Raw genomic sequence first — 11,819 nt, forward strand, 5'->3', positions numbered from 1 at the left:
CTTTCGCTCTTTAAATCAATTTGCTTATTTATACACGGTTTTCAGTCAAAAAAACAAAACAATGTTGTGAACATACAAGAGACCGAAACAAAAAAAAGCATGTATGAAAATTTGGGGAAACAATGTGTTTATTCAGTTTTCTGTCATTCAACAGCAACACAAGTACGATTTTTAGGGATATTCCTCCCACAGCTGTACAGTCCGTCATAACACATCATGGCTCTAAAGACAGCAATATAGATTATTGATAAATGAAGCTTTCCATTTTAATTACAACACTTAAAAAGAAAAAAGTCTACACTCTATACTAAGGGCCTTTCTTAAATGAAGAAAATTTGACAATACATGTTTAAATCTGAGTTTGATTCATTTTCAGTGAAAGAGCTCTCATGGGAATGCCCAATAAAATGAAGATGTACAGGAGAAATAAGAACATTGAAGTGACTCGTTGACAACCAGTGCTGTTCCTTAGTAATGTTGAGTTCCTTTTTGTTCTCTATTGTCTTTCAGAGGTGTGATTTTCCTTTGCTTGTTGTCTCAGCTGTCCATGGACCCGATTGAAATGTCTGTCCTGTAAGCATGTAAACGACAAAACAACTGATTACAACATTACCCCAAGGTAAATCATGGAATCCTTTTAATCTGATTTTACATACAACCATGGGCAAAACATGTTAGTCTAACATGATGCGCACTAGTCATGTTGCATGTCTAATATGGTCTATCAAATGCATACAGTAATACCTATTATACAAAATAATAAAGTCGCTGTTTTCAAACTAACATACATGCTGCTATTCACCATACTTGTATTTTCCTCTGATGCCACATACCAGTGTGAGAATGAAAAACTCTGTTTTGATGTTGTTCATGGTTTGAAAGTGAGATATGAACATGAAGAGACCAAATGATAAAAATCCAATGTTTGATCATCAACAGAGAAGAAAAATGACACAAACCAGTGTAAACACTTAGCTAGCTATAGATAGGTTGTTTTACCTTGAAATGTGGTCAGATTTGGACCTATTTATGTCTTTTTAGTTGCTGATAAATCAAGGAGTGGAGAAATGCTTATATATTTTTCCTGATTAATTCTGTGTTTTTTGAAATGCCATCCTGTAATTCAGCAGTACAACTTTAGAACAACATAGAAACTTTCCAGCCTGAACTTGACGCCACAGGAAAATGCCCGCCAAGTGCATATGGTAAATTAGTAGCTACTAGAAGATTTTAATGAGGTTGTAGGGTTTGTGTTTCCTTCAAAAGTCTACATAACATTTATTACTATTTTAATCCTTGACCTACAATCCTTTGATTGTGTCGTAAACTAGATCTAGGCCTATTTATTTCATGGAGAGCACTTGAGTTGTAGCCAATAAAGAAACAGTGTGAAACTATTGAATGGGAGGTGACCTCACCTGACTAAAGAGGTCTTTAATCCAATTTGCTGTAGGTCATAAAACACAAACATACAGGAGAAAAATATCAGCAGCCTGTCACAAACATCAAAGCTACGGGAAAATATTTTCTACAGAGACTCTTTTATACTCACACTTCTGCTCAGGATGAAGCAATGGCATGCAATGGAAGGATAAAGGGTAACACAAAAATTTAATTTGAATCAATTAGTACTGTTTATTTTGATCCAGTGAAATGTCTCATTCAGGAAGCATTTCTATGGCAACTGCATACCAGAATCACTGTACTCACCTGCGGGCTTTGGGGACATCAGAGTCAGAGGAAGCTCCAAAGTGACATCACTAAAAAAGAGAATAATTCTTAAAATTGTATAGAAAAAAAATATTTTTTTATAATATTCATGCTACTAACATGCATCACAAATGTAAGAAATATTTACCCTCCTGTCAGGCCACCCAGAAGGCTTTTTGACAACAAAGAGAGAATAACTTTTAGTCTGCACAATTTGACAAAAACAGATTTGATATCATGCATGAACATTTTCTGTTTAGTTAAGCCTTACCCTCCGCTGGACGCCATCAGATTGATCTTGACTTTATAGGAGATAATGATTCCCTGCATCTCCTTTTCTCCTTGGCTCCTGTGAGGGGACAGGAATAGTTTACGGTTCAGAGCTGGGGGATTTGGCCTAAGTCACGATAAGTGGATGACACTGTGTAGGGTTGTATCACCGCTCTTCACACTCCACAATAAGAGGATGAAAACCTTCCCAGAGCTCACTGTAAGCCCTCTGATGTTAGACCACGAGTCACTTACAGGGTGGTAGATGCTAGGTTGGTGTCCTCGTCTTTTAGTCTCCCATCCACTGCAAGGCCACGCTTCTCTTTGCTGTTGGCCAGCATAGGGGTTATTTGGAAGGCCTTCTCAAATGTAGAGTTTGCGTTTATTGTCTCCCTGTGTAAAGCAATTAAACACAAATGAATAAATAAATAATCAGATATGTGTGACTTCACAGCGATTTCACTTAAGTTTGAAACTAAATTCTAACATTTACACAGTTTAGCTGAAATAGCCGTGTAGCTAAAGCTTGGAACAGGAGTTTTAGATATTTAATGGTGCTGAAAATGGCTTCATAAATTAATTAAATTGAATCCGCATAAGCCCAGTTTTCCTGTAAAGCCTCATTTGATTCAGTGAAAGCCTTACCCAAACTCTTCAGTGCAGACTGCCTTGGCGTAAGTGTCAGATGAGTACAGCACCACATTTGTTAGCTGCTCAACTAAAAGTAAAAGAAAACATTGTTAGTCATCCTGTCTCTTTCTTTCATTTGAGCTACAAAACAGAAAATGATCATGAATTTAGCCTCAGTCAATCTTTAATCAGAAACCGTACTAAACAGTACTCACCTGACACTTTGATTTTCTTCACAATCTTGGTGGTTTCATTGTTGACTTTCACGTTGACAACGATTGGATCTCCGTGGTAATAAATCTAAAATCAAAATGAGTTTGCTGTGATTAATGTATTAATTATTATTTTATTAATGCAACATGTAAAGCTGAAAATAAAGCATGTAGACGTCAATGAACCTCTTTTTCAAGGGAGGCCTCCAGGTGAATAGGCTTGTCAGTCATCATGAACTGCTTGGCGATATCAGCTTTGGGTCCGGCCTTGTTGCTGGCTGGTGCAAACTGTATTTTGCGGACCATCAGGCGACATGTGTCCCTAAGACAAGAAAAACAACACACAGGAAGAGTTAGGGTTAGTCCCTCTTTCTGCTTAGCTTGAGGATTGCAACTCATTAGACTTTAGCTGTTGGCATACATACTTCTTTTCAACGACTTCATCTGCATTGTTGGCCTCCTTGGCAATGTATCCTTTTACCTCAAAGTCCACACCACAGGCCTACAATAAAACAAAACCCACATCAATGATTAGCTTGTCAAATATTCGTTAAGTTGTGCACGAGAAAGAAGAAAAGAGAGTAGTATTACCTTGCCAGCATCATTTGGCCCAGGCTGTAAGGAGACTGAACATGGCAGATCTGTTGGCAACTGAAACAAGTAGAAACAAGGCACACTTAATAAATGAGGTTTTAGGTAGTGACTGGCAGTAAGGTAAAGTCCTGATCTAAGGGAATATTAATATAAAACTTCACTAACACAAGTATTAAATAATGTCTTTTAAAACTGAGTTATTCCCTTCTCACCTGGAAAGAAAAGGGACATCCCTGCTCTCCAACTTTCTTTAGCAGTGACTCCTGCATTGGGGTTTTGGCTGTGTTTTCACCTGTAGGTGGATACACCTGAACCCGCTTGATCCAGATGTCTCTCCTGAAGGACAGCCCGATGACATCCAAGTCATCGCTTCCATAGCGGAAGGCACAGGCAAGGTAGACAAATACTGCAGGAAAGGAAAACGATTTATTTCATGATTTCCGTCCTGAATTGATGTCCTTAAACGTTTAGCATGGGCAGGGATTTAGATAGAAATACCTTTTCTGCCTTCAAGACCAGCGGGGTCCACTTTAATAACACCATCTGCAAATGAGTGAAAAACCCAAAAAAAAAAAAACATGAGGAAAAAACAAGAGAAACTTTCATTGTATGTGAGGTGAGCAAATGTGAGGATGTAGAAACAGTCTTTGTTCCACACACCGATTACTTCCACTGAATCCACATGGTCCACAAAGTCTCTCTTCCCCAAGTACAGGGTAATCTGAGGGAAATGGAGAAAAGCAGAGAGGAAAGCAGTCACTCCTCTCCCAAGGTTACAAAAGTTTAGAAGTTATTTCTGGGAGTTGGAAGAGCTACATAGAAAAGGCACTCCTCCCTTTAACCAAAGAGTCACCCTGTAATGACAACATTATAGAGGCCACTTACATGCCCATTGCCGCTGGTCTTCTTAAATACTCTGAAAAGGGAGAAGAAGGAAAAAAACAGTGAATTGAACTTCTATTTCACACTTTAGAGCACACTAACGTTATTTAAGAAAATAAAAGAATCATTTGTTTCACCACTTCTGTTATGGCTGTAGATCATAGTGTTTACCCCCTCCCATAGTTGTCATTTCCAATTAGAGGACCACCCCCTCCACCCTCCCCCCACACCTATGAGTATGGATTAGTGCCTCAGGGTGGAAAAGCACCTGCTGGCACAAGTCTCTAATCTTAGACAGCAAGATTTTAAAGTCAGTACATTATACTTTGTAGGAAATGTAAACAAATTGTGTTTCATAGTTCTGATTCTACAACTATTACAATACTGCTGTGAGGAGTCAAATAGACTTCATTTTGATATCGAATATAAATTGTAAATTGTGTGAAATTCTGATTCAATACCCCAAAATATGAAGTGCATCACCATAGTGTCACATAACCTTGTGAGTGCAATCCTCTGTTCTGTGCATGTAACCTTAAGCAAATGAGTAATCCTTGATGATCGCTGCCCCTTTTGGTTGTGTGCCGAGTAATCCGGTTAAAACTTTTCCTTTGTCTTGCCTCTCCTCTAAGATCAAATCCACACAATCCACCTTAATCAGGATTAATCCTTGCACAAGCGGGAGTCTCGGAGACTCCGCATGCCTCCGCCAGCCAAGATGTTAAATTCTTACATTTAAGCCACTGGGCTTCTTTCCTGTGAAGATATTATCACCTTGATCCCCACATGGGTCCTGACCCTTTCTCATTAACATCTAATATCAAAAGGAGTCTCTTAAATGAACAGATAAAACATAATTCAGGGATTATTACGGATTGGCCTCTTCATTTCTTGTCCTTGCCAAATATTGACTATGACTAAATGAATCAAAATAATAATACTAATGACAACCAGATAAGATGAAGGACTACCTGCAGAATTAATGATGTTAAAGAATTAAAAAAAAAATTATACTCACTTTGACATGTTGATGCAAGGTTAAAGATCAGGTCTGCAAATAAACAACAAGGAGTCTGTTACTTGATATTAATCTATAGACAAGACAAACAGGTAGAGCATTATTAGAGAGCCTATTTCTTATTTAAATGTTATAAAAGCATGTTTTATCGCCATGGTTCAATTATTTGAGAGTGTGTCCAACATGAGGACATAGAGGAGGTTCTTAAATGACTCAAGCCTTCCTCGTGGGAAATGTAACTTTGTTATTAAAATCAATAAAGGTAAAATAATCCAGAAAATAATCTTCAAATTTGGTATATTGTGAAACATATTGATTCTGTTACATCGTTTGAGTCGTTAAGCACATTATCTCCTGCTTCTGTAAATGCTGATACTCATCTGTGCAACACATTTAAGATCATAATTATCAGTTAAAAACATCTCTAATTAGTACACTTATAAGTCAATACATATACTAATGTGTGTTAGTTATCACAGGAGAAGCAGCTCACTTACCCCGTGTCCTCGGGTCTGTCAACGAGTCTTCTCCGCTGTCGTCTGTAATCCGGCACGGTGTGTTGACAACGTGTAGAGTGTGAGAGTGGCAATCACCGTTTGCTTTTATACCGTGACCTCCCAACCTTGGAGCCCTACCTTCAGCTTACCAAGCCTCCAAAGAAGGTTGTTTTCAAGAAAATCAGATTAATGCATTAGAACGCTACCGTTTTGGTCCTCAGCGTGTGTAAAAATAATGTTGTGTTTGTTAAGGTTTGCCGTTGGGGGTGGGGGGGATAGACATGGACAGTAATACACAGTCCATGTCCTGGAGTTAAGCAATGGTGGTTAGATTAATGCATATTGTATACCATATATTATTATTATATAATAGATAAAGGACATGAACAAAATTGGATGTTGCTCAAAATGTAAAACAAAAAAAAAAAGGGTCCTTAATATTTATCATTAATCATTTATCAACAACTTCAACATTTTTGTCCTTGTCGGAAAAGTTGTTTTGCAGCCAGGTAAAAAGTTAAAACATAAAGACAACACGGGCCCAAAGACTCAGGTACAACAAACATTGAAATAGATGAATACTGCAGGGATACATCAAGTGACAACCGGACACAGAAAGTGTAATACCGTCACAAATATTTGATCAAGAATCAAATCAGCCCGCAACTGCATGTCATGTTTCATTTAACATGTGTTTGGACTGATCAACATGCATTGCTATAACTACATTCCTGAATGTTCACTGAAAATTATTTTTGTAATAAAACATAATTCATATATATATATATTTTTTTTACAGAATTCTCTCTGCCTTTCCTTAATAAAACTTGATTCTTAATTGACTGTTTAAAAACTTGATTACAATTGGTTACATGATTAAATATGAAGTATTTCATTTATGCCTTTGCTTCAAGCTGACATCTCTGAAATGCTTCTAGATCCTAACTGCAGTTAAAGATTATATGAATGGATGGTGTGCAAATGCTCAAGGACTTCCTTTCTTATAGCTTAGACTGGAGCAGAGTGGTATTAGTTGGATTGTGGTTGTTATGGTTGCCTGGAAAGCAGATGGCTCCTCCAACAAGCAATCTGTGCTCATGGCAGGTTAACAGGAATCTAAGTGAGCTGCTGACTTACTGAACAAGCAACAAGGATTTACAACTTTAAAAAAAAAAAAACTAAGATTACAAAATAATCATGACAATTGATTGAAATGTTGGGGCTAAGCACAGAACGTTTCTGGTATATATATATATGTGTCCATGTGAGGTAACCAACACAGTTTGTTGATAGGGTTCAGCTTACACAGATTTTTTTTGTTCCTGATCATAACCTCAGCATATCTGACTTCATGAGCTGGATATTTGAGTATTTGAGGTCACTGTAAAGTTGGACTGCTTCATTTCAATCAGAGTCAAAGGTCTTGGACGTGACCTTTGAGAAGGCCCTGTCTGCCATGTGGCACCCCGCAGACAGTTAATCTGGCAGTTGGATTGCTGGAGGATCTTGTCACATCAATTACAACCTCAGCCAGTTGTAATTGATTAATTGATGAGGGCGCTAGGTGATGGTGTTCATAAGAAGGATTGTTACAACTGAGGAGTCAAGGATAATTAATTAGATTTGTTGGGCTCTATTGAACTGTCATACAGGGACAAAGTGTAAGGTCTCTTTAAAGCTAACAACACTACCACACACAGTGGGCAACGAGCCAAGAGTGCACAAACTCAAAGTTAAACTGTTTATTACATTAAAGCTGCTACATGTTACTCGTAGCTTCTCTGTAACATTTACGATTGTACATTTATCTCAGAGGCCATAAAATCCAGAACAGCCAAGGAACTTTGGAAAGCATGCTTCAGACTGCTGCAGTTCACAAAATGTTCTTGTAAGACATTTTAAGCAAACAGGAACACTTGGAAAATGGTAGTTTTTTTAAAGAGGAGGCTGTTATGACGCTTCAAAATCACTGACAAAATGTGGGTCAAAAGACGGTCATACAAACTGCTGCCCAGGAAAAAAGTATCAAGTAGTAACAGTATCATAATTTTCTGCCCATTTCAGATTCCAATACCTGGACTTAAATATTTACTGCAAGAGTTCTCCATTAAAACAATTCTTGCTATTATTAATGATCTAGCTCACTATCCTGAAGAAGTCCTAACCTTAAAAGAAAGTGAGTCGGTTCCTTCTGATGTCCTGTCTCTTCTGAAGACTGTCAGAGAAACCTATATAAGATAAAACTGTTTTAAATGTCTTTCAATCATGTTAAAACAATGCTCTTAAAATGTGATGTGTGACTACACTGGTTGCTGACATTTTGTGGTTTGTGACTAACTTTTCATTCTCCACTCGCAGTCACTGTGGTTATTTGAGTATTTGCTATTGACGTGTGATAAATTATCTCAAATTCTTGGCACTTGTTATAATTCTTGTTATTGGCACCTACTGTCATTCTGATACATGCTCTGTGCGCTTCACTGGACCAACAAAACCACACAGGGGGTCACAATAGACAAAGTGAAACAGCACTGCGTGTGAGCGTGACACTCTGTTTGCCATGTTTAAGAATCAACTGAGTCAGTCTGTCAATGCTAAAGGAATGTATGGTTCATATTTACAGGCCTTCTTCGGGTAAAGACAGCTTTAAGGTTAACTGTTAGATGAGCTGTGTGGAGTAAATAAATGAAAAAATGAAAAGGTGACATAACTTCCTCCATAATCTGTTCTCTAGTGACCTTACCAAGTTCACCAACCAGGTCATGAATGAAAAGAAGGAATCTGATGGGATGTGAATGCATGGCTTAGTCTTAATTCTTGTATGACTTTATACTGATCATTTATTCACTCTGATCAGCAACATTTCAGAAACATCTTTTCAATGTTCCGCTTACATCATGTACTTGCACGTTATATTTTTGTATACTACATAATACCATCCAAAGACTCTGGAAAAAAAACTTGCATAATCGTATTTTGTGTACTCTTAATGCTGAACCGTCTCTCTTGATTATTCTTGTTTTGTCTGTGGGAGGCTGCATACGGTCACATAAGCCCCTTACAGTTAATCCGGAGCTGTTTTTGGCAAGTGCTTTATATAGACAGTCAACATTGTCCCTCAAAGAGACTAACTGGTCCCACTGTGTTACAGCACCATGGTATTATGTCTTCTTAACAACGCAGTCTTCAGTGTGCTGCTAATTGAAGACGGTTATGCAGTGGTTGTTGCTAACGGTAACAGACTCTGTAAGATGCTGATCAAAGCTTCCTAAATGATGGTGAAATGATGTGAGTGTATTCCTTAACAAAGACAACGCTAACGACTATAGTCAACGTCACTGATTGGAATGATTTAAGAACTATGAAGACAAATACATTCTGAGTATGAACTCCAGCTACATGTTGGGCCTTGTACAAGGAGCTTACCTGTCGGCTTTCTGCCAATTATGTTGTGAGAAGTTTAGCTTGCTGTATTTTTAGCAGTTTTACTCACCAGCTCAACACAACTGATGCTGTGGCTCTCAAGGTTCTGTTGATGCCATCAGGTGGAAATATAGCTGTAATGAACACATCACTATCCACAGCAAGAGCTCCAGTGTGTCACTCATGATGGTGTACAGAGTGTTCTCTGTTAAAAAAAAATCTGAAAATAATTAGCTGCAGAGCATTTAAAAAAAATATATTAGTTAGAAAGTTTTAGTGAGGGTCCTCTATTTTAGTAAAGCAGGTTTATGGTATTACAGCTCCTGTGAGGAGCTTTTTTCAGGTTATAAAACACTGAAAATAATACTGATGCCTCTTTATGAACTACAAAAGCATTACAGTTCATAAGTAACTACATTAATCATTTGCATTTAGGGTCGGTGTCATGCGAAGTGGGTTATAACTTTCGCCAAAAAAAGGCCTTTGTTAACATTTCCTACAGCAAAGAATTTACACTGAGTGTAACATTCGACTGTTAAAAAAGACGGCAGGATCACTTTTTTCATCAGAAAACACTTTTTATAACATGTTCAGGACAAGATCAGCAAAGAGATGATACTTTGTCCACAGGGGGCACCGAAATCAGCACAATCCAAAAATTCCTCACAGATGCTTTAAATAAAATCCATTGCATGCTTTACTAATTATTTTCATGTTACTCCCCAGAGTATTTCATCCTGCATGTTATGTAGAAATGGGCTAGCTTGAATTATTATGATATACTGAGATTGTTACGCATTTCCTTTATTATACTGTAACGGTATTTCTTGAGTTAATAGATGTTAATTGTAAGTTTAATTCTTGGTTGTCTTGCTGTTAACTAAACGCTGGCTTAAACTAAACTAGGCCTAACTAAAGATACCTTTGGGTGTGGGTAAGCAAGAGCACGGGGACACCTTCTGCTGTGTGTCTGGTACACTTCTTAATGTCCGTCCCCAAGCATAACATAACATACACAGACTGAACAACGATAACTGTGATACATCACTTCACTTTTCTTTGAAGCAATAGCACTAAACATGAGTTACCTTAAAGGTAAAGTTCATCACATTAAACAGTAACGTGCTATTGTATGTTAAGTACAAAATATAAATATGAATGAAGTTAGCCTTAAATCAAATAATGTTCATCGTCTCAACCTGAGGAAAAAAAGATCTCCAAAATAAAACTTTTAAATAAAAATCCATCTCATCTCCATCTTACATTACTTTTCATTATCAGCAAGACTACAGCTCCTTTAGCATCTCAGTCATACAATCAGGTATCTCACTCTGATTAATGAAACAGTGTTAATTCTATTTGAAATCTAGATTACTGTCCCATGCGTCTTAAATGAAATGTTAAGTCTCATACATCCACTTTTTTTTCAAACTATTATAATGTTATTGAAATATACTAATAATCACACAACATATTGAAGTATTCCTACATTCTGGGGAGCCCACTGCCAGAAATATCCTCCATCGTTTAAAAATAATAATCAGATATTTTCTTAGCAATGCTAGTGGCATGGCTCCTAGGGTGATACAATATTTGTGTATTACTCTCTATTGTTCCTGAGATTCAAAGTCTTGCCTTTTCGTGGTATTTGATATCTTAGAATGTAATTTTCAACATTATTCCCTGAAGATACAAAAGCTACAACTTGAATTATTAATCACAAAATGTAACCACTGCTTCTACAGTATATTATTGGCACCTACTGTCATTCTGATACATCACGCTTCACTGGACCAACAAAACCACACACGATCCCTGTCACGATAGACAAAGTGAAACAGCACTGCGTGTGAGCGTGACACTTTGTTTGCCATGTTTAAGAATCAACTGAGTCAGTCTGTCAATGCTAAAGGAATGCATGGTTCATATTTACAGGCCTCTGCTATTTAATAGTTAACTTGTTTTCACTGCAATTGGGAGCCTGTCAAGTTTAGCACTTAGCTCAAATCAGTGCAGTGCCATATCTTTCAATAATGTGTATTAGAGAGCTCATAGAACTTGTAAAGACTGAGGTTTAAGTTTATGTGTCATCAGATTGGGATGGACTGTGTTTATTTGTTTTATGGGGGATGCGGTTGGTGGTCGGCACATTTCTGCTGAGTAGTGAGAAGTTGAACAGCAAATATGGGACTGAATAGCTTCCCACAGAGTTATATGCTGCAGCTAATGGAGAAGGAGGGAAGTATGGGGGGGGAATAACGGGCGATGTTGTAGGAGGGCAAAAATAAGAAAGTGAAGTATGATCATAACCATATGGAGGCTGCTTTTTGTTGAGAGGGAAGGAGTGAGCAAGAGAGGAAGGAAAGCTCAGGCAGGGTGACAAAAGAAAAAAGGTTGGGATCAGCGAAAGAAAGGGTGAACAGAAACAAATATGCCTTCCAGAGGATTAAACGTCTCAAGATAAAGATGCTAAAACACAAATAAAAAAAACAGAGGATAAGCCAGGTCACCGGTGTGTGGAAAGCTGTTTCATGTGGGAATTTGAAGGGAGAGACGGGGCAGTGGCTTAGGAGGAAGTAGAAA

The 11,819-nt window shown here is 37.7% G+C and overlaps 2 protein-coding genes across 3 annotated transcripts in view; both read right to left on the reverse strand.

Annotated features, from left to right (window-relative positions):
• The window catches only part of rab41 (RAB41, member RAS oncogene family), a 209,847-nt gene that overhangs the window by 9,618 nt on the left and 188,410 nt on the right, over positions 1-11,819 (reverse strand). The window lies entirely within an intron of this gene.
• On the reverse strand, positions 111-5,911 carry arr3b (arrestin 3b, retinal (X-arrestin)). 2 transcript variants are annotated; one of them, XM_061048359.1, is made up of 17 exons: positions 5,816-5,911; positions 5,317-5,349; positions 4,302-4,332; positions 4,077-4,137; positions 3,915-3,959; positions 3,629-3,822; positions 3,414-3,473; positions 3,248-3,324; positions 3,009-3,144; positions 2,826-2,910; positions 2,626-2,698; positions 2,236-2,373; positions 1,982-2,059; positions 1,859-1,882; positions 1,707-1,760; positions 1,419-1,447; positions 111-571 (listed from the first exon to the last, which is right to left on the reverse strand). In XM_061048359.1, exons 2-16 carry the CDS (start codon positions 5,322-5,324, stop codon positions 1,435-1,437), a joined length of 1,077 nt encoding a protein of 358 aa, XP_060904342.1. In that variant the 5' UTR covers positions 5,325-5,349; positions 5,816-5,911; the 3' UTR covers positions 111-571; positions 1,419-1,434. The 2 variants fall into 2 exon arrangements, with proteins under 2 accessions (XP_060904342.1, XP_060904341.1); XM_061048358.1 differs by lacking the exon at positions 1,419-1,447.

The sequence above is a fragment of the Labrus mixtus genome, chromosome 10, assembly GCF_963584025.1.
Source record: "Labrus mixtus chromosome 10, fLabMix1.1, whole genome shotgun sequence".
Classification (NCBI taxonomy): domain Eukaryota; kingdom Metazoa; phylum Chordata; class Actinopteri; order Labriformes; family Labridae; genus Labrus; species Labrus mixtus.

What these genes read in the sequence shown, in the direction of transcription:
- arr3b (XM_061048358.1), bottom strand. An exon ending in GATGAAGTCGTTGAAAAGAA is followed by an intron (nt 3,145 to 3,247) that starts GTATGTATGCCA and finishes TTCTTGTCTTAG; the next exon opens with GGACACATGTCGCCTGATGG. An exon ending in TCCCCAAAGCCCGCAGGTGA is followed by an intron (nt 572 to 1,706) that starts GTACAGTGATTC and finishes ACATGCTTACAG; the next exon opens with GACAGACATTTCAATCGGGT.